Below are 21,693 nucleotides of genomic sequence, written 5' to 3'. Positions count from 1 at the left end.
AGCAACAAGATAGTTTGCCTAGTCGAGGTTTCTGTAGCAGCTTGGTGTTTGTGCGGTAGGAAAGCTCTGCTTTCTCATCTGGGATTGAAACCTGGATTATCAGGGCTTGATAAATCAGAGTTAGTTAAATCTAGATCAGGTATGTGTAAAAACAAATTGTTTAAGGCAAAAAAAAAAAGGAAAGAAAATGCAAAAACAAAATCACTGTTAAAATTGAATGTCTAAAGCGTAATGCGCCTTCCAGTCCAGTGTGTGGCAGCACGAGGTTTTGCGAGTATACGATTTGCCAATGAGTTCAAAGAGTAAGTGTAAGATTTAGTTCTTTTCTTCTTTTTTTTTTTTTACTCTAAATTGAGACCAATGTATTGTTATACGTAGTATTAATTGAGAGTTGTCTCAAAGGGTGTCTTCTGGGGTAGTTGACCTGGTTATTAACTTCTGTCCGACAGAGATAAAGAGTATTGTAAGGAAAAAATGAAGAAAAGATGGCAAAAACAGTGGCAAGAGGAAAGAGGGCGGGGAGGGGGAATGAGAAGCACAGGACAGGAAGGAGGAGAGAGGAGGTGGTCATATCCAGAATAAGATTTGAACATATTGGTTTAAACACTACACTATTCATAATGGGGAAACATAATACAGGGAAATGTGACTACTGTGGAGAAGAGGAAACTATAGAAGTATCAGGTGGAGAGAAGTCAGCTGACCCCAAACCTCAGTAATATGAAAATGAAACTAGATCTTATTGATTTACTTGAAAAGGTCTCGTGAAAGTTATCAGGCCTTATTCCGGTTTTTAAAAGAGGGTTTGGGAGGATTTGAGGGGGGCGGTGTGAGTGACGTTCCGTCCACACTCCATACCAGTTGGTGGTGGTAATGCACAATTCAGCTGTTTGCCAACCGCCCATAAAATTTAGAACTAAAAGAAGAAGTCTTCCGTTGGATATGAACGTTTTGTCTGTTTTTGTATGTGGTGTGTGTTTTGTTTTGTCTTTTTTTACGCTTTTGCTGAATTCTGCCTCTAAAGAATTGGAATGAAGCGCCACCTGACAAGCTAAACCCGGAGATTAATAACCCATCACTCCCTATGAATATGGCGGCAAAAGAAAACGTAAACAGTCGCCAATTTGATACTGAATCCGTGGTGAACCGCTGGGTAGTGGATTATTATTTGTTTTTGGCGCTAGAGTTGTTTAAAAAGGAACAATATGAGGATTTCTGTGCCATCACAGATGTACTCGACAGTAAGTAACAATCAGTTTAGCGTGTTTTGACTAGCCTACGTATCTCTGGGATTACCAGAACTATGTTTTGCAAGCTTGTTATCCTTGAAAAGTGAAGAAGTGCTCTATATATGTCAACGTGTCACGGTTCGTGTGCTGGACTAATTGTGATGTAGGTTCGTGGTTGCATGTCCCACTGGTTTATGTCATTTATGTGACATTTTTATCAATCTTGTTTTTATTGTAGATACTTATATTATTTTGCTACTGCCTACTACTTGTTTCATCAAAAAAATAAATATGCATTTTTTAGCCTTTTGATTGTTTTCTTACAGGTGTCTTGGTTCGTCCTTATGGGCCCATTGATTTCATGCCACAAAAGATTCAAGTGTGGCGGTTTCTTTGCCGGATAAATGAAGGTGACAAACCTGGTGAGATCAACATTGACCATTTATTATCACACATCTGTCAGTCTGATTCATGGTAGTGCTTCTTTTGCATTGTGAATAAACACTAAAATGAACCTGTTTTTTTTGTTTTTTTTTCTCCCAGCTGCAGACACGTCTTCTCAGTCGGTATGTCCTCTGGAATCAGCCCTAATGTTGCTGGAAAGTATGAGCCAGGAGTTCAGTATCCCACAACAGGATTACAAGAACGTATGCACTTCAGTTAAAGAAATGGTAAGCATGTTCCTTATTGTTTTTTTTAAATCACCTATTCAATTTATGCACATGATTCGTTTTTACATTCCCTTTCACAAAAACATACAGACATACTATTTTGTTTAATCAGAGACTATAAATGAAATTATTGTGCTGCTAACTTGATGGTGTAAATGCATGGGCGAACGTGTGTACACATCTTTTTTTTTTTTTTTTTTTTTTTTTTTTTTGTGCCAAAGGATGAATACATGAACTTACTAAGCCTGAGCTAAATTCATTTTTTTACATTATTAATCAGGTTTCCCAAAATGTTGATTCTGTTCATCTGGATGTAGCATTTTCAGTGGGAGAAACATTTCATCACTCATCCAAGTACCTCACAGCCCATTGTTCATTCAGTGCAGCCCACTGAATGCTATCAGCTATTGTGCAAATGTACTGTTTATAAGGTTGGGGAAACCTGCAGTAGTTGAGACTGTCGAAGTCACGTGGATGAGTGACGAAACGTTTCTCCCACTAACACTACACAGAACAGAATCAACCTTTTGGAATTTACTTACCTGGATCATTGAGCATGCATCAAGACATTAATCAGGTTTTTTCAACAAGTTATTTGTTTCTGTCTTTAGATTATAATGCTTTCTATTAAGAATGGAAAATTTGAGAAAGCAGGAAAGGTGCTGAACAAGCACTTTACCAAGAAGATGGATGACAGGGTGAGTTCACTAATTAAAACATATTTTTCCTTAAGCAATATTCTTTGATTGTTTTATCTTGGTAACTCTATTCACATTGATTGCCATTTTGACATTATTTACAGTGTTAAAATTAGTAGTTATAAAAATGCTGTGTAAAAGCAATAAGAGTAGGGGTACTTGGTTAAATCATGCTTGCGGAAGATGGGGGGGGGGCTTTTTAGCTTTAACTGTAAACACCAAAATATTATTATACTAAATTATTGATGGTGATTCATGAAGTTTTTTAGGTGTTCATGTAGTGTCTTATATTAATGAAATATTTGTGTTCTGTGTAGAGAATGCTGTTCATGGATCTTATCAGCAAGAAAAATAAAAAGCATGAAGTAATTGAGCAAATCAACTTTGCACGGTTCAAGATGGAGATGCTGGCTTTTTGTGAAAGGCTCTGCCCATCAAGCGTTCCCTTTCTCCAAAAGGTATGAATGCTATACTTAAGATAAAGGCTTTGTAGTTTGTTTGGGGGTTTTTTTGGTTTCTTTTTTGGTTGTTTGTTTCTACTTTGTGATCAGTAGGAAATGTTTGCCTGTGACTTCTGTTTATTCTGTTGAAAAACAATTAACAAAACATTGTGGATTTGTCTGTAACATAAAAGTCTTTACACTTACACTATATAAAAGTGTATATTTTTGTGTAATTCTACCAGGCTGCAAATCGGCTTATTCAGGAAAAGAATAAGGAACAAGACAGCAGTGCAGTTAGAGCTGATGAGCAAGTCCAACCGGTCCCCTCTTCAAGTCCACAAGTAAACATGGTCCAGTCTGTACCGTGGTAAGATATCTGTCCCTCTCAGGTGATCTGATCTAATCTGATCAGATTAGGTTTTATTAGATCCTAATAAGTACAGTTATGCTGAGTATTTGCACATTGTGCTCTCTTATAGTCTTAAGCTGCCCGGAGCCCTCACACAAATGCCCAGAGAAAAATCACTCCCCATCTGGACTGGGAATTGCAAACATCCATCACAGATGACTGTTTTAAATTTATTACAAATGAGAAATGTGGTCGTAGTTTCTTCATTATTCAGTAATAGTGAAAGCTATTTCAATTCTGAAATTGAGTACTACTTCCGTTAATATATTGCACACTCTGTATCTACCCCTTGTCAATGCTGGGCAGCATAATATCAGTTGAGAACGGTTGCAGCTTGAAAATCCAATTTAGATTTCCATTTTTTTTTATTCATTGTTGTTTTTTATGATATTTTCAGGAGTACTAGATTCAGCAAACCATAAAAGGTTTAATTAGGTCCCCTTAACTTTAAAAATACACAAAATAAATCAATATAATCCCAAATTTTTTTCAATAATAATTTGCTCTCTGGTGGCCACTTGAGTACAGTGAATGCAACAAAGAACCAGTTTGAAATGATGTGAGCCTTGTAACAGAGCATGTTATACTGCTGGAGGCGGCTGTCAGTGTACATTTGGGCCATAAAGAGATGGACAGGACCAGCAGCAGTACTCAGGAAGCCTGTGTCATTTAAACAGTGTTCAGCTGGTACTACGGGGCACAAAGTGTGCCAGCAAAAAATATTCCCCCACACCATTACACTAGCATCGCATGTGTTATGCATTCAGACATGCTCTTCTCCATACATTGGTTGTACTGAGTGGTTACTGTTTACCCCCTGTTGGCTCAAAGCAATCCGCCCATTTTCCTCTGAACTTTATCAGGTTGTCTTGACCATGTCTACATGCCTAAAGTTTCTGTGCTATCATGTGACTGGCTGACTAGGTGTTATCGTTAACAAGCTGGTGAACAGGTGTACCGATTAAATTAGCAAGTGAGTGTGAAAAGTTAAATATGTGGCGAGACATCCCTTTTCAGCCCCTTTTCCTTGTCTGCATCTTAATTTCCAGCAAGCATTCAACTATCCAGAGGACCAGGCTAGAAGCAGCCTACAAAGCCTTGGCTACAGGATTAAATGAGAGAATGTTTTCTCAGCTGGAGGAAGAAGTGGAGACAGAGGACCAGGAAAGCGAGCATATGTGTCTGCAACTCTCACCTGATCCTAAAATGGACACCAATTTGGACTTGGAGCAGGAAGTGTTATTTCAGAGAGACTCAGGCAGCCCCATGGAAGCTTCACCGGCAGACCAACCACCACAAGCAGATGCTGTTCCACAAACTCAGGAAAGTTCGCTCTCAAAGACAACTTCTGTGCCATGGAACGGACAGCTTTACACTCTGTCTCGGCTGGTGATGGAACCAGATAGTCAGGCAAGTTCACAGTGCTCAAAGGTTTCAGAGGAACTAGAGACCGAGGCCAGAGTAGAAGAAGCACCACAGACACTGGCTCTGTCAAATAAAAGAGACTCACAGTGTCCAGTTACTGACCAAGAAGTTTCCATACCAGCACCAAAACGCCACAGAAGGACCAACAGAATTAACAGGAGGTACTTATATTTGTTTTTTTCTTTTCCAGGAAAATGATTAGTAGGCACTATTTTCTTACAAGGTTGTAAGGTTTTGCATTTCAGCTTACTTTTAGTATTTGTTTAATCAGTGTATGGCATTAAACCTTTTTTTTTGCTTTTGTTTACAGAGTTTCAACTAGTTTTGCTGAGTTGTCAGCAGAGAGTGAGGAGGACTCTCCTCATTCTGTGGCCAGCACAGCAGTTAGTGTGAAACGTCATAACCAGTCCAGTAGTTCACCCACCAGGTAAAATATTAGAACTCTTAACAATAACCAGAAAGACTTCACCGTCGTTAGAGCAAATATGCATTCATGTATTGTCAGTTTGTTTGTAATTATTGACTGTATCTCCTTGTTTTAAGCTAGCTCAATATTAATGCTAATAAAAGTTACTCAGGTCAACTTACACTTAACAATAAACTAGTTAAAGCAGCTATTATACTCGGTTGCCCACGGTGACTCAGACAACTGTCCACACAATGAATGAATAGTTATTCCTGTTTTAGTTCTTTGAAGTCTGACTGAAGGGTGTGTGCGTAGTTGATGTTCTATAATGTTTTCACAGACATGTCCAGACAGTCACAAATCATTGGCAGGCATATGGATGTCAGCACAGAGCCTCATGAAATTTATGTAACTCAGAACCGACAGCGTGTAGTAAAACACATGAGACATGAAGCTCAGAACTCTAAACTATCCTCACTCTCTTATGTTTCCCCCTCCTCTCTAATGTGAGGGTTCAGTGCAAGTGAACAGGACTCACTTTCAAAGAGAATTCAAATTACACTTTTGTGTATTTGATGATGTCATTTAGTTAATAGTAATTGTTTTTTTAATTAGAATTACTCTTTGTTTTATTACTTTGGTGCTTAAAAACACATATATTAAACACTACAGATAAACAGTATAGTATCTTTCAGATCTCCAGTCAAAGCAAATGTTACATTTTGAAGATAATAGTCTAACAGTCTAACTCTTGTCTAACAGAAACATCAACAAGTCAAAACAGTCGTCATCAGACAGTGAAGGAGAACCACAGAAGCTCTCAGAGCCTTCAGTGAAGGTCTCTCCCAGTCTGCTCCCTCTGCACTCTGTTCCTCAGACAAGCTCCACTCCTCACAAGGATTCTGCTCAACTCAGCAACAACTCCTATTCAAAGAAGTGAGTAGAGATAACACCAGTAGTTTTGGCTATGAATAGATAGACGTCATATGTTCAAGTGTTCATCTTGAGTGTAAGATAAGTGATTTACTTTGATTTTTTTTTTATTGGCCACAAAGATAACAGCAGTGAAATTACAGATGGGGAACACTGTAACTTGTTAAATACTTTATCAAGCATGGCAAGTCCATATGTACAGCTTCACTTTATACAGGCTTGACATGTCTTATAGCTAAAGATCTACTTTGGAGAACATTAACAATAACTTATTTTTCTGATGTTTGCTGTGCTGCACATTAACTGAAAACATTGAAAAACGGTTATAGATTTTTAGATTTCAAAATGAATTACTCTTACCTACGATGTATATGACACCAAAGCAATCGTCTTAATATACATTGTAGCTTAAGAGGCTGGATGGAATCATTTCAAACTATGGAGCAGAAAAGTGTGAATTAATGGAGAGAAAGAAAAAAAAATTCCAACAGAAGAGACGTGCAAAAGACTAAGATTAGCTCAGAAAAAGAAAAATGCATGAAAGAACTAGCTTCATCAGAGACCCATTTAAGATTACTGAAGACAACAAAGAAATCCCTGGAAGAACACCTTGGAAAATGCACTCTGACCCTGCAAAGTCAAGGGTCAGAGTCCATCATCAAAGGAAAGCTCTCCAACCAAAGGTTCTCAATTGACAACAAACAAAAAGCAATGATATCTGAGAAATCCATCAGAAGATGCTATGATGCAAATCTCAGACCATGAACAGATCAAGCAACTCAAGCAGGATGCTTGTAGGGACCTCGAGAAATTTGATCACTCTATGCTCAAAGCTTTGGGCCTTCCAGTTTGGCTTGCTGCCTCATGTACATTTTCTCAAAAGTGACTTATAAATTTATTTATAAACTTAAAGTTGGTTAACAGCTTTGTGGCATCATTGACTCTCATTTGTACTTTTCCCAGATCTAATCATACTCGTTGAAAGTCTAGCCAGCCTCTACAAAAAACTATTGCATCAAAAATAATTTTGTCTTTGATTCCTCATCTTTCTTCTATTGTATTGCTTCGTATTCTTAAATCTCTGTATCTACATCATGGTTTAAGACCTGATCCTTTTTGCAATGATAGTGTATCCCCCACATATTTTGTTTTTTTATGAAGAAGTTATTTATTGAAACATTTATATACAGGGAGTGCAGAATTATTAGGCAAATGAGTATTTTGTCCACATCATCCTCTTCATGCATGTTGTCTTACTCCAAGCTGTATAGGCTTGAAAGCCTACTACCAATTAAGCATATTAGGTGATGTGCATCGCTGTAATGAGAAGGGGTGTGGTCTAATGACATCAACACCCTATATCAGGTGTGCATAATTATTAGGCAACTTCCTTTCCTTTGGCAAAATGGGTCAAAAGAAGGACTTGACAGGCTCAGAAAAGTCAAAAATAGTGAGATATCTTGCAGAGGGATGCAGCAGTCTCAAAATTGCAAAGCTTCTGAAGCGTGATCATCGAACAATCAAGCGTTTCATTCAAAATAGTCAACAGGGTCGCAAGAAGCGTGTGGAAAAACCAAGGCGCAAAATAACTGCTCATGAACTGAGAAAAGTCAAGCGTGCAGCTGCCAAGATGCCACTTGCCACCAGTTTGGCCATATTTCAGAGCTGCAACATCACTGGAGTGCCCAAAAGCACAAGGTGTGCAATACTCAGAGACATGGCCAAGGTAAGAAAGGCTGAAAGACGACCACCACTGAACAAGACACGCAAGCTGAAACGTCAAGACTGGGCCAAGAAATATCTCAAGACTGGTTTTTCTAAGGTTTTATGGACTGATGAAATGAGAGTGAGTCTTGATGGGCCAGATGGATGGGCCCGTGGCTGGATTGGTAAAGGGCAGAGAGATCCAGTCCGACTCAGACGCCAGCAAGGTGGAGGTGGAGTACTGGTTTGGGCTGGTATCATCAAAGATGAGCTTGTGGGGCCTTTTCGGGTTGAGGATGGAGTCAAGCTCAACTCTCAGTCCTACTGCCAGTTTCTGGAAGACACCTTCTTCAAGCAGTGGTACAGGAAGAAGTCTGCATCCTTCAAGAAAAACATGATTTTCATGCAGGACAAAGCTCCATCACACGCGTCCAAGTACTCCACAGCGTGGCCAACAAGAAAGGGTATAAAAGAAGAACAACTAATAACATGGCCTCCTTGTTCACCTGATCTGAACCCCATTGAGAACCTGTGGTCCATCATCAAATGTGAGATTTACAAGGAGGGAAAACAGTACACCTCTCTGAACAGTGTCTGGGAGGCTGTGGTTGCTGCTGCACGCAATGTTGATGGTGAACAGATCAAAACACTGACAGAATCCATGGATGGCAGGCTTTTGAGTGTCCTTGCAAAGAAAGGTGGCTATATTGGTCGCTGATTTGTTTTTGTTTTGTTTTTGAATGTCAGAAATGTATATTTGTGAATGTGGAGATGTTATATTGGTGTCACTGGTAAAACAAAATAATTGAAATGGGTATATATTTGTTTTTTGTTAAGTTGCCTAATAATTATGCACAGTAATAGTCACCTGCACACACAGATATCCCCCTAAAATAGCTAAAACTAAAAACAAACTAAAAACTACTTCCAAAAACATTCAGCTTTGATATTAATGAGTTTTTGGGTTCATTGAGAACATGGTTGTTGTTCAATAATAACATTATTCCTCAAAAATACAACTTGCCTAATAATTCTGCACTCCCTATACAGTGCTTTTAAGCTCATGACATTATTGGTAGCCAATGAAGAAACACAGACACTGCTCACTTAAAACCACAGTGTACAAGTTTAAACCAGATAACAGCTTAAGGCATTAGTAAGGCATTAGTAGTGATTTAGCATTTTGCAGTTAAAAGTTTCTCTCTACTTGTACACATTGTGCTGTTCCTTTTTATAAAACCTGGCTGTTTAACTTCAGAAATAAAGAGTAAAACATCATTTTAATCACCAATCACTCAAAACAGGTCGTTCCTTTTACAGAATATCATTGACTTTTTTTCTCATCTTGCAGAAAGTCTAAAAAGTCAATACGGTTATCGTCAGACAGCGAGGAAGACCCGAAGGAGCCTGTGACCTGCAAGAAAACTCCAGTACAAAAGCCTCATAAGCAGCTGTCCAGTGATCCTGTGGACAATCAAGTGTAACTACAGAATCTTGTATTTTATACCGGTGCTCTAGACGACTAATTAATCATATGATATTTGACCAGTTTTATTTACTTTGACAGGAATCAAGATGATACGGATGACATCCATATTACAGACTCTTCAGTGGAGAGCTCGCCAAGTCAGTCCCCTTCTCACCCCATCCCACAAACGATCTCTACTCCTCACAAGGACTCTGCTCAAAAGAACGTCCATTCCCATTTAGAATGGTTAGTAAACACCAATAAGTCTGAGAAAGTAACAAGAGGGCTGTAATATGTTAAAATGTAACATTTTGAATGCTTTATCCTTTTGATTGGTGCACATTTTGATTTGGTTTGAAGGTGTGAAGTTCCAGTCAATGATTTAGGGTGCCATGTCATCTGCTAGCGCAGGTGGCAATTGGTCTGCTGTGTTCTATTAAGCACAAAGTACACAAAGCAGGCTCTTACCAGGACATTTTAGACCAGTCTGTGCTTCCATCTGGAGATGCTGGTTTCCTTTTCCAGCAAGACTTAGCACCTGTCTACCCACAAGCTGAAAACTGTTGTCAAAGCAACCTGAGCTTTGATAACATTTCAGCAGTTAGAATAGAATAGAATAGAATAGAATAGAATTCAACTTTATTGTCATTGCACATGCACAGGTACAGGGCAACGAAATGCAGTTTGCATCCATCCAGAAGTGCTTTAGTGATATAGATATATTACAATATATATTAGCAATAATATAGATATGTGAGTATATTACAGTTACTCAAGCTAATTGCCTCCATGCCACACCACACTGATGCAGCAACTCATAGCAAAGGAATCCTAACCAAGTGTTTGATTTCTAAATAAAAACCCAGTATGAAATTAGTATACTGGATATTTCTGTTTTTAACAATCTGAAATCATGGATTTCTGATTTTTGAGCTACGGGTCATATTCACTTTTTTATGGTTAGAAATATTTAACATTACTCTATAAATATAGAATAAAGTTGACTATTTTTGAATTGTAAATGTCTCATATTGTTTTTTATATGCACTAGTCATTAGCTGAGAATATTTAATATGTGATTACATGCAAACACACACGAGTATTCCTCCCAGCATATCTGATTAATAGCCCTAATTATTTTTATCTTTTGTAGTTGTGCTTAATCATTTTGCCGAACAAAAACACATTCTGGCTCTTATTCACAGGAAGCAACGGTACCATAATGCAAAGGAGACCAAGGAGGTATGGAGCGACGAAGAATTGTATTTTACCTCCAAAAAGAGAAGTAAGTAATAGTTCATTGAATATTCAACTTGAATTCATGGAGTTTAGATGATGGGGTTCAAATAATTTTGTGTATTTTTTTTTTCTTCTCACAAAGGCTTAGACATGAGCACCATTTCAAATTCAGGCCAAAGGAAAAGAGTAAGTATAGCAAAACATGCTGCAAAGCGAACTGGTCACATTACTTTACTGTTGATATTTGTACTTAAATGCCTTTGTCACATAAATGTGTGGAATAGTCCATAGGGAGGACTTCTTGTTCAATATCACACAGTAATTTGCTGCTTTGCCTTTTGTTGCTATCATACAAATTGAAGTTCCTGTATCAAAACCATTGCATGTTCAGTCACTTGCACTGGTATTACAACTTGATCTAAAATGCTGTCATTTTTAGACTTCCCACAGTGGCAAATGGCTAACCGACATGTTTTTACTGTGTTGCAGAAATGGACAGAGAGTGAGACGCAGAAGTTAAAAGACGGGGTCAAAAAATTTGGAGAGGGCAACTGGAGCAAGATAAAGGCATATTACAAATTCAAAGATCGAACAAATGTCAACCTGAAGGACAGGTGGAGAACAATGAAAAAATCAAATATCGTCTGACTCACCAAAGCCCATTTCATTTTATCCCATCTCCATTTATTTGTTTTGGTTTGTAAATGTTGAATGTTTGTGGGTCAAAGATTGTTTCTTTTTGAGGAAGGGATAACAGAAATTGCAGTAATAGTGACTATTGTAGCATCTCTGCAGCCCTAAATAACAAACCCACTTGTTGAATTGATACAGAGATGGGAATAGCTTTAAAAGTCAGTATGTTACTCAGTCTTATGATCTCGGAAAAGCAGAACAGACCTTTAATTAAAGATATGAAAGCTGCAAAATATCCATATAGCTAAGATCTACAGGTAATTTTTTCCTCCCACACAAACTATTTGTAAAAAAAAAAAAAGATTTTAATTTAAATAATACAGAGATGTGGATTTATTTCAAGATTCAAGTTACAAAAAACATACACACAAAAACAAAACCCTTCTCATTTAATACAACAGGGAGGGGACAAACCAGGAAATTCTGCAAATGGCAGAAGTGAGTCAATAGACAGATTGTTTGTTTTAGCCTCTGGACTGTAGGGAAGTGTTCCAGGTATAACAGCTGCTCGTGAAGTAGGAACTTTGATCAGATCATGTCACTATAAAATGTTTAGCAGCTAAAAGTTGAACCTTTGACTTTGAGTGAGTGTTACTGTTAAAAATAAACAGTTTGACAGTCCACTTGTTTCTGCATCTTTATGTTAATGTTTCCTCATTTCTTATGAACTCGCCGACATCAGCCTGGTGGAACACAACGATAGACATGGGGTCCACTCGCCGACACTCCTGCGTAGACTTGGCCGCCACACCAAAACCCTGAAGATTAAGACAAACAGCCAGCCTATAAGTGCCTTTTGTCATATAACCTTGAGTTAATCAGGTATTAACCTCTTTTTAGTACATGAGTGGATCTATCCAATACCCTATTGTGAATACATGGCACTGAGGAAAACAAAACATCTGCATAATATGTGCTTTGTTTTCCAGCATGAGTGTTACCAACAGGAATATGTATCTTTGTTGTACTGTGAATACTGCCCATAACAGTGTGACAAGAAGAGCAACCTTTAAAGGACTTACCAGAGGCACATCTGCCATGGAGTAAACCACAACTCCCTGATACTGCATCGTGTTCTCAGTAATTCTGCCAAGACCAGATTTTAGCACGTGGTTCCCATACAGGAAAGACTGCTCTGTTCCAGGTTTCACCCACACCTTAAACTGAATACATGATAGTTTCTAGTTATTCATACATGAATGAATGAGTCCAATATGACAGCACAGATGAAAAGCTTGAACAATTAAGAGAAAGCCTAGAATTTCTAAGCACAAAGAGCTACTTCTCTCTTGTTCTCATAATATTTATAAACTACTTAATACAGGTTCTCGCCATTTAGGGTCTTCAAAAAGCAAAAAAATACATTCAGTTAAAGTATCCATGTAGCTAAGATGTGAATCTGTATGCACAGATATGAATCTTCTCACCTATGAACTTCAATTTGTTGAAAAAAGATCTATTTTTATAGAGCATGTTAAGCCTAATGCAATGAGATGGAAAAAAATAACAGCCTGTTTATAAGTATAAACAAACTTTTGTACAGCACAATTTTTCATGCAATAAATCTGTAATAGCACACAGAATTGCACATGAGCCTGCAAATCATGTCCAGTGTTTCCCAGCAATGAACAATGATTTTATTTCTGATTGAATATTTTGATTTTCCATCTGTATAGTAAACAGCTGTTTATGCATGTGAAAAACAATTTCTACCCGTTGTGTGTCACTGATCCTAAAAACTGGTTATACACACTCCACTACTTTACATTTTCGCTGTAACTCTTTCAAAAACCCTTCTGGAAGATGATCTGGTGGCATAATTCAGAATGAGCCTCTACTATAGAGGACTTTAGTAATACCCGTATTGTTTCGTTTCCTACATCTTATTTAAGCTCCGCTTGGTATATTGATGGGAGGGAATGACTTGGCTGTGTGTTGTTTATAGTCACCTTTGCATATGGAGCAAGGAAATCCAGGGCTGTGATGTGCAGGCGGAACTTCTTGGTCTTTGTAAACTTCCCAAAACACGTACCCACTGACATGAGTTTGTCCCGGGAAAAGTTGGTGGCCAGCTTTAAAATTTTCTCACTGTGGACAGAAAACCAAACGCCTTAATCCTTACATGTACGGACAGGTACCCAACATGCGTGTTAATTAACCAAAATTACCTCATGTAGTAGACTCTGTCATGGTGCAGCCTGAAACAGTAAACGCCGTCTGGTCGGTCCACTAGAAGTTTTATGTTTTCACCAATGCTGTTACAAGAGAAAACACATGGATCACACACACATTCACAGCGTGAGCTACCGGGCTTGCTGAACGTGTTGGTATAATTTGAACCTTTACAGGCTAACACGGCGCAGGAACCGTTCACTCACTATTTAGATAACTTCTCGAACATCGTTTTGGTCTCTTCTTCTGTTAGCGGCCTCATATTTACTACTATAAATCCTTAACGTTAGCAACGGATAAACGTGTCTCCTGTGAGAAAAAAACGTGGGTTAACGCGGAAGCAGTAATGCTTTAAAACGGAAGTTGTGTGACGTAACAGTGATCACAGTTCCTGGTTTTTTGCCTCCTTTAGCGATCAGTTTGGACGGACGTGTTTTTTCTCCGGTAAACCGGTCGCCATCTGGTAAGTTTTCTCATACTAAATAATTACAATTCACAAAGAAATCTTGAGGAGTAGTTGGCTCTAATTGCGAAAACCAGCAATTGTTTCAGCTTTTGTTTTAATTTAATAACTGAAGTCACAGCTTCCGAAAATGGGCTGCGTTAGCTCCGACAGCTAGCTGTCAGTGGAAAAAAACACAGACCCGCGGCTATCATCGAGCCCGTGAACGTTAGCTGGAAAGCTAGCTGTATTAGCATGTGGTAGAGCTAACACTCCAATTTACTAAAGCAGTTCAGTTCTAATCAACGCCGACGCCCCGGCACAGCAGCAGTACATGTGTTGAACTGCACCCAGCTGCGAGCTGTGTTCAGACTGGTCATGTAAAGCGTCTTTGCCGCAGCGGGGCGAAGTTACATAACGCTCATTTGTTTGTAAATACCGATTAAGTTCCAGTAATCCAAGATCACCGGCAGAGTTGGTAATCCTTAAAGGATGTCAGATGTGGTTAAAATCATCATTAAACACGTCTGCGCTCATTTTACGACTCTTGATAATATGATTCAGTTGCACTGAGTGTCAGCGGTGCATAGCGTCAGCTGCAGAGTCAGTGTTACAGACTGGGAAATACACTCCGTCAGCGAGCACTTCGCTTTTGGCAGATCATTTGATCCTCCTGTCACCAATTGTTTGACAGCCAGAAGGCCTTCTACTGTGTCTTTCTGAGGCATCGACCAAAAAAAACGAATGACATTTCGAAATATGTGGTAACACTGTTTGATTATATCACCCTGTTTTGTGTGTGGGGTTTTTTTTTTTGTTTGTTTGTTTTTTGTTTTTTAATCGTTTTGTTCGACTTGTTTACTCGTTTCAGTGTGAAATTTCATTGTTTATAATGTTTTTATGTTTGGTATTAATTATTTTGAGTATTAGTTTAGTCTTTTGTGGCTGATATTTGGACAGGAGTTGCAATACAAACACAACACTCTGTAAAGGGAGTTGGCTCACATTGAGAGAGAGTCATCCAAAACACAAAGCCTCCCCACCCTAGTTGTGTTGACACACTTGACTAAATTTGACAAAGACTGATGATGATTTTAAGATTATTTTATGTAATTTAAACTTAAATATGAACCCAATTTTAATTAACTATAATAGCTTTGTTGATCATATGTTTAACTGCATTTTCTTTGATCCTTGTAAACAAATTAGTAGATTAGTGATAATCCCACAAGTTGTTGTTTTTTTTTTAAACAACATTTATCCCTTTTAACTACATTTTTTTTCCTAAGATATTTGTCAGTATAGCAACATTTACCATACTGATATCTTAAAATAAAAATTGTCATCCAACACCAAATTGATGGCCACAGTGTGCTTCCAAAATCAAATTTCTTTCCTTCATTATAGAATTAAGTATATTTTGAACAAGTACAGTACAGTGAATTTTTTATTTATTTTCCCAAATGGTGCTCCACATTGCTGCTGCCCTATTAGTGAAATAAGCCTCTAGACGATTTCAAGTCCACAGAGATGTTAATTAAAATGGAAAGCTTATCAAGGTGTCGGAGCTAATAACAGCTTTCTGAAAATTGAAACACTGGCTGTTCGTTTAACCTCACAGCCCAAGGTTGGATTCAGGTAGTAAGTTATTTACCACCGGAGATTAACCACAAAAGGGAAAGTAACAGTGATCCCCTGGACAGCTTGTTGAAATAGAGGCCACACTCTGGCCCCATTTCTTTTTCTTAAGACTTGTTACAAGAGAAGTTAAATTTGAATATGGTGAACTTTCTGTTTTTAACCTTCTGACGTAAATGTTTCACCATGCCTCATATGTAGTATGTGTCTGACAGTAGTTTACACGTATGATTAAAAATAACCATAGATTACCTCATCAGACGCGAGATGGTATCATACAAAAAGTGGCAAGCTTCCAAGAAAGGAATTTTTAAATATTGTTTTCAATCAAAAGTTGCTTCCTGTAAAAGTAAGTCCAGGGAACTATTAGCTATGGGGAACATGAGCAGCCGAAAGCTGCTGATACACATCAAAATATATCAGCAATTGATTGAAATGTGTTGTTTTTTTGTTTTTTTTTTCTTTTGTTAACGTGTCAGCAGGTGTGTGGTGCTCTGAAGTGGGACAAGACTTTTCGTGCCAACGGTTTACCCCCAAGAAGCCACTGGCCTGTGTCTGTCATCAGTTTCCGGCGTGTGTTTGTGGTTCTGGTAACACGGAACAGGAAGACGGGCGTAGAGACGTCTGAGCAGAGAGAGGAAACTGCTGCGGCTTCTTCGTTGGCCTCAGAATGACTGAGTTCTGGGTTTGTTTCAGTTGCTGCATTGCAGAGCAGCCACAGCCTGTGAGTATGAAATTTGCAAGAAGAACTGATTTATTTAATTTAAGCTGCCTTGTTTTCAAAAGTTTTTAATTTGAATATAGATTAACAAAGTAGCATTCATCCAGTTAAACACATCCTGGCAAAAAACACTTTAAATATATTTGCTAAAGGTTATCTGTTGGCAGACAGACAGTCTGGTTATAATAGGGAACTGTTTGATGTCACAATAATAACCCCTGTCCTGCCGCAGCAAGTCTAAGTTGTTGAGTCCTTTGGAATGATCGTGAGTAATGTATCGATTACTCATCATATGTGGTTTACTGCTCAACTAATTCAGAGTTAATGACAAAAACATGCAGACCTTTGTACATTTCCTGTTTGTATTAAACTCCCCAAGTAATTGTTCTCATGGAAGGCTTTCAAATTTAAATTAACTTCTGAGTTTAGAAAACAAAAACTTCAATCAGAAGTTTCTTGTAGCTGCTCATAAGACGGGCACAGTGATTGGGAGGGAATTTGGATCATTCCTCACTGAAAAACTATTTGTTATTATATCTGGGATATCTTGACTTAACATTGAAGCTATCTAGGTCATGCCACAGTATCTAAATTGGTTTTAGACCCAGACTACAAAACCTAGTTTTCTTCATTTAAAAAAGTAAACCAAGAAAAACCCTTCTTGTTTATTTACTTGTGTGCTGTCAAATGATCTGCCATGACTGCTGCCCAGATATCGTTCTGTAATGCGGTTATGAATTTATTGCTGCCTTTGTGAATGTGAGGTGTCGCGGACCTGAGCTATAAAAGCAGCTCAAGATAAGCGGGATTTATAGCCTCGCAAATGTGTCCGTCTGCATACAGTTTTCAGTCAGAGAGGGGAGACGGGTTTTCACCCACGCGAGAAACACTGCCGTGAAGTCCTCCTAGATCCTGACTGCGTCTCGCTGGAATCGGATGACGTATGCGACTGCCAAATGTTAACTGGTTGATAAGTGGGCCAGAAAAGAGCAGGGAGCAGTAGCAGAGTTCCACGGGAATAGGAGATCCTGTTAAAAACTTCAAAGATCAAAAAATAATGTATGGAAAGCACAGACAGTGACTGCAGTGACAGTTTTCATTGTTTTTAATATTCGGTTTCACTTCAGCTTTTGTGTTTTATAACTTCGTTCTTCTTCGTGTTTGGCTCATAGACCAAAAACAACATGAGCCACAGTTGTCCACAGATTGTTTGTAGCACAGACAGTCAGGCCCTGGAGCGGAGTGGACAGCTAACACGCTCACTCTGCTCCACCATAAATCCCACTGTACTTTCTGCACCATGTTTTTATGGATGGTGTTTTGTGTCGGCTTGCCAGTACTCTTTTGTTTCCCTCTAAACATAGCACTCCACATTTTGGCAGGTTTGTTTTCTTTTCTGTTTGCCCACATTTGTCTTATTTGCCCACAGAATAGTTTGAGAATCTTTACAGTGAGGCATTCACATAGGTTTAGTTTTTCCAGCCTGAGTGTGATTAATCAGTGTCCATCATAGAAATTCTAAACTTTTCCCTGTTGTAGGTTTAGTAACCCGGGATTGACAAAACAGATTCAGTAAAACTTCATCACTTTGGTAGTGAACTATCTGTTAACAGATAAGATAACACAAATGATTAGTTTTTACCTTTGTCTCAGTGCAGATCCACTATACTTCAAACAAAGATTTAAAAAGTAAACTGATAAGTGTTTAGTTTCTGATTCACACATGCTCTTCTCAGTTCCCAGTGATAGTAATATTTGCTTTGTGTGTAGTATGGTAAGTCTACTTGTGATATTAATATTTAAATTTAGATTTTTGCTACTTTTCAGAAGCGGCGGCGAAGGATCGATCGCTCCATGATTGGGGAGCCGACAAACTTTGTTCATACCACACATGTAGGCTCAGGGGACATGGGCCTGGGTTTGGCATCAGTAAGTTTTGGTTTTTTTGTTTGTTTTCACTGAATTTTCAAACATGTGTTTTCAGCCAGCTAACATTTATATATTTCTATAGGTCGACCTAGTTCAGGCCCAGATGAAATCTAAAGGAGGATACGCGCACACAAGTTCTGAAGGTTCGCAGTTGTAACGAGGTGAGAGATGTCCTGATATCCCTTAGTGAAACTGACATTAACCACAGATTTTTTCACTACCCCAAAGCCACACAAGCACAGTTTCATCTTGTTTTCATGCAGCCAGAGCCAACTTATAAAAGGTCAAGTTTGTTTTTGAGTGAATTTTCGTTTTTTTTTTTTGTTTTTTTTTTTCCCTTCCCTAGCAAAAGCAGTATTTGTCTTGTTCCTCTGTCTTCCAGTTCTTTTAAATAATAGATTAGAAATATCAATATCATATAGGATGTGTGAAATTCTAGACTTGGGGCTCTAGCCATAAGTCAGTGATAGTGTCAAAGTTCTCGTGACTGTTTCCATCTTGTAAACCTCAAAAGTTTGCTCCACCCATGCACTGTCAAAAACAAGTGATGGCAAATCAAGCCTGCACACAACAGCAGGCTTGCCTTATGTGGCTTTGAGAGGAAATGGGAGAAATGCAATGAAGCACATATTTACACTGTACTGTGCATGGTATTGTTTTGCTGATTACCTCTCAAACTGTCTTTGTGAGCGTGACTCAGCTGTCAGAGTAATGACAGTGTAATCGTGCCAAAGTCAATTTAAAAAAAAATAAATAAATAAAATCTTTATGACATATAAAAATGACATACTTTTTTTTTTCTCTTGACTTTACTGAATTATACTTTTTTTTTTTTTTTTTTTTTTTTTTTTTTATATAAAATTAGCCTTTAGCAAAATTATAGCTCTCTACTGTCCTAAGACATCAAGAAAGCTACATCTGCAGGGTTGCTTTTTTGGGTTTTGTTTTTTAAGGTGGGGGGGGTGTAACCACTCCCACACAGTGTTGCCATAGGTGCTAAGACAGATCGAACCCAAAGATATCAAATACTTTCTGGGAAAAACACAGATGACTGTAAATTTGACCAAACCAACTAAGATTTTAAAATTGGGACTGACAAATGCACACAGACACAAAAGTACACCTCCAATCAGAAGCAACTCGAATCCTAACATTTGTTCCACCTTTTCCTCCAACAGCTCTTCAGTCTTGTGGAAACTACTGTTGTTCATATAAGGAAGAATTTTCAAAAAGCAGTTCTGTCCATAAAGGACACAGGACCAAAAGATGAAACTACTGCTTTACCTTGATGTTGTATATATTTTTATTTTTCCATTCCCTTTTTTGTTTTGTTTTTTGTTTTTAATGAAAGCACTGCTATCCATTTGCTGCCATACTGTTGCACTGTAAAGAGAAACTGTTTAAGAGTAGGGAAGAGGGTTTAGAAAGCTCATAATCTCAGACAGACGTATGTTTGTGTGTATGCATGAGGAAAATTTACTTCAAAGATTCTTGCTGTTGAAACCAATTTGGATGCCTGTATTTATTATCTTGATTTGACAACGGACCTCATGGTGGCTGGGCCACGCTGGAAAATTGGAACATTGAGTTTCCTTCTTTATCCTCAGAGGTTTATCAAAGGACAGGTAGCAAGGCAAAAAAAAAAAAGCAACACGTTCATAGTTTTATTCTGAGAAATACTCATTATACTGAGTTGCTTTCAGGGTTGAAGATTGCTGTTTTTGTAATAAACTTGAAATGAGTAGAGTACACTGGACCATACATTGTACACTCACACTTGCTTAGGAGTTCAGCATTGATTTCAACTGTTTTTTGTTTGTTTGTTTTTTATACTCATTTAGATTGAACCATATAGGATTTTAATAAACTATTAACTTCCTAATCTGCCTTCCTGAAGTCATGTTATTTGTTTTGCTAGTGCGATTTGGAAGCTTAAAGCTGAAGTAGGCACAAATCTGGAAAAGGCAATGTTTTAAATGATCACCTTTCTCCCCTTTGCTCTTTGCTGTTTTGTCAATAACCTCTTTATGCTAGATTCTTGAACAAATAGGCTTGACCAAAGGTTGCCACGTGACTGCTTCTTATGTAGCTTCACTTAACGATACCTTTGCTTGTTGGTGGCTTTTTCTGTCATCAATCCACCATCTGAAGGCACATTTGTAGGTCAGCCAATTGAGAAGACTTGATTGTCTGTCACAGTGGGCAAAATTTTTCGATTGATAGAAGAGCTTAGAGGCGGTGCAGAAGGCTAGTTTCTTGCAGAGCACATTAAAGTACAATATGCTGAATTGTTACTGTGGAGCCTTTGCCTACGTATGCCAAAAATGGTGTCTCCCCCAGCTTTAATGCTTTGTTTGAGCTTTTATTTATTTTTGCAATTGCATGTTTTTGAATGCTATGTGTTTTTTTTTTTTTTTTTTTTTTTTTTTTTTTTTTTTTTTGTTCATTTGCCTTTTTGGGGTTTTTTTTTTTTTTTTTTTTTTTTTTTTTTTTTTTTTTGTCTTTCCAAGGTTTGTGTACCAACAGTAGACTTTAGACCTTAACTTGGAAGTAATCAGAATGTCGCAAACACTGCAGCAAAAGTGGGTTTTGTTACAGTCGGCAGTATTCTCATATCTAGTTCACCTACCTATCATCGTGGGGGGGGGGTTGTTTGTTTTGTTTTTTTCAAGATGAAGGGAATTTGCCACAGATAATGCTGTCCTTTTTCTTAAACTAACCTGCCATGACTGTTACAGCTGATAAATGCAGCTTGATGACTTCCAGCCACATGTGACCCACCTTTGTCGCAGTGTTTGAGCTTATGTTGCTTCTGTTTTGAATTATTGCTACATATAACCTTATTTTGTTTTAAAAAAAAATAATAATAATTTTTTACTAAAAGTATTAACACACCACCTGACCGTCTTGGACATTACTTTATTCACAGTTTGCCAGTGTTTTTAACCTTCAAGCACATAATTTTCCTATTTGGGGAAAAAATAATAAAAACAGATCTTATTGCCTGGTTATTCTAGTTGTCAGTCATGTCAGTGATCAGACTAGAATGTCTTTTTGATTTTGTTTTTTCCCTTGGAATTATTGTTGTTGTCCAAATTTCTGAATTAGGGTCCATCTTAAGAAAAAAAATCTAAGCAGAAAGATCAAAAGTGCTGAGCAAACCAGCAGGCCTGGACCTAATAAATGTCATTGTTTGTCCTCTTTGTACATCATATTGATTGACTATTTCAGCGACAAAATGTGTTGAATGTATTAAGTCAAGCATGTAGATTGGTGTTAAATGAGTGCTATTGTCAACATTTCTATGGTACAAAGAAAACGTCTCATTTGATGTTGGTACTTCAAATCATAGAATACATTTAACTGATGTTGTCAAATTTCTTATATCAGCCTTAAGACTTCTTGCAAGTACTTTGCCCATAACCCCGGACAGATTTAAGATTCATCAGGTTGAAACATTGTAACAAACATCT

At 37.9% G+C, this 21,693-nt stretch overlaps 3 protein-coding genes across 4 annotated transcripts; 2 read left to right on the top strand and 1 right to left on the bottom strand.

Annotated features, from left to right (window-relative positions):
* The first annotated feature begins 912 nt into the window (after positions 1-912).
* LOC113024563 (uncharacterized) lies at positions 913-11,939 on the top strand. The gene is made up of 14 exons (XM_026171749.2): positions 913-1,241; positions 1,556-1,651; positions 1,773-1,900; positions 2,512-2,598; positions 2,916-3,056; positions 3,284-3,408; positions 4,500-5,036; positions 5,186-5,302; positions 6,044-6,217; positions 9,270-9,398; positions 9,486-9,632; positions 10,592-10,671; positions 10,768-10,811; positions 11,115-11,939. The coding sequence occupies exons 1-14, from the start codon at positions 1,085-1,087 to the stop codon at positions 11,271-11,273; spliced, it is 2,121 nt and encodes a 706-aa protein (XP_026027534.2). The 5' UTR covers positions 913-1,084; the 3' UTR covers positions 11,274-11,939.
* On the bottom strand, positions 11,628-13,837 carry nip7 (NIP7 nucleolar pre-rRNA processing protein). Its single transcript, XM_026171772.2, has 5 exons — positions 13,697-13,837; positions 13,487-13,573; positions 13,268-13,406; positions 12,341-12,481; positions 11,628-12,076 (listed from the first exon to the last, which is right to left on the bottom strand). The coding sequence occupies exons 1-5, from the start codon at positions 13,750-13,752 to the stop codon at positions 11,957-11,959; spliced, it is 543 nt and encodes a 180-aa protein (XP_026027557.1). The 5' UTR covers positions 13,753-13,837; the 3' UTR covers positions 11,628-11,956.
* Positions 13,814-20,102, top strand: cdc42se2 (CDC42 small effector 2). 2 transcript variants are annotated; one of them, XM_026171780.2, is made up of 5 exons: positions 13,814-13,953; positions 16,050-16,294; positions 18,119-18,220; positions 18,303-18,381; positions 19,399-20,102. In XM_026171780.2, exons 2-4 carry the CDS (start codon positions 16,241-16,243, stop codon positions 18,375-18,377), a joined length of 231 nt encoding a protein of 76 aa, XP_026027565.1. In that variant the 5' UTR covers positions 13,814-13,953; positions 16,050-16,240; the 3' UTR covers positions 18,378-18,381; positions 19,399-20,102. The 2 variants fall into 2 exon arrangements, with proteins under 2 accessions (XP_026027565.1, XP_026027573.1); XM_026171788.2 differs by having other exon boundaries at positions 13,815-13,953; positions 16,053-16,294.
* Positions 20,103-21,693: the final 1,591 nt, after the last annotated feature.

Source organism: Astatotilapia calliptera, chromosome 1 (genome assembly GCF_964374335.1).
Source record: "Astatotilapia calliptera chromosome 1, fAstCal68.1, whole genome shotgun sequence".
NCBI lineage: Eukaryota > Metazoa > Chordata > Actinopteri > Cichliformes > Cichlidae > Astatotilapia > Astatotilapia calliptera.
This window is presented reverse-complemented; position numbering and strand designations above follow the sequence as displayed.

Bases quoted from the DNA above. Each gene is read 5' to 3' on its own strand.
- nip7 (XM_026171772.2), bottom strand. From the start codon at position 13,752: ATGAGGCCGCTAACAGAAGAAGAGACCAAAACGATGTTCGAGAAGTTA. The intron at 13,407-13,486 runs GTAATTTTGGTT...TTCTGTCCACAG, and splicing joins GACAGAGTCTACTACATGAG to TGAGAAAATTTTAAAGCTGG. The intron at 12,482-13,267 runs GTGACTATAAAC...TCATGTATTCAG, and splicing joins TCCTTGCTCCATATGCAAAG to TTTAAGGTGTGGGTGAAACC.
- LOC113024563 (XM_026171749.2), top strand. From the start codon at position 1,085: ATGAATATGGCGGCAAAAGAAAACGTAAACAGTCGCCAATTTGATACT. The intron at 1,242-1,555 runs GTAAGTAACAAT...GTTTTCTTACAG, and splicing joins CATCACAGATGTACTCGACA to GTGTCTTGGTTCGTCCTTAT. The intron at 10,672-10,767 runs GTAAGTAATAGT...CTTCTCACAAAG, and splicing joins TTTTACCTCCAAAAAGAGAA to GCTTAGACATGAGCACCATT.
- cdc42se2 (XM_026171780.2), top strand. From the start codon at position 16,241: ATGACTGAGTTCTGGGTTTGTTTCAGTTGCTGCATTGCAGAGCAGCCA. The intron at 16,295-18,118 runs GTGAGTATGAAA...GCTACTTTTCAG, and splicing joins TTGCAGAGCAGCCACAGCCT to AAGCGGCGGCGAAGGATCGA. The intron at 18,221-18,302 runs GTAAGTTTTGGT...ATATTTCTATAG, and splicing joins TGGGCCTGGGTTTGGCATCA to GTCGACCTAGTTCAGGCCCA.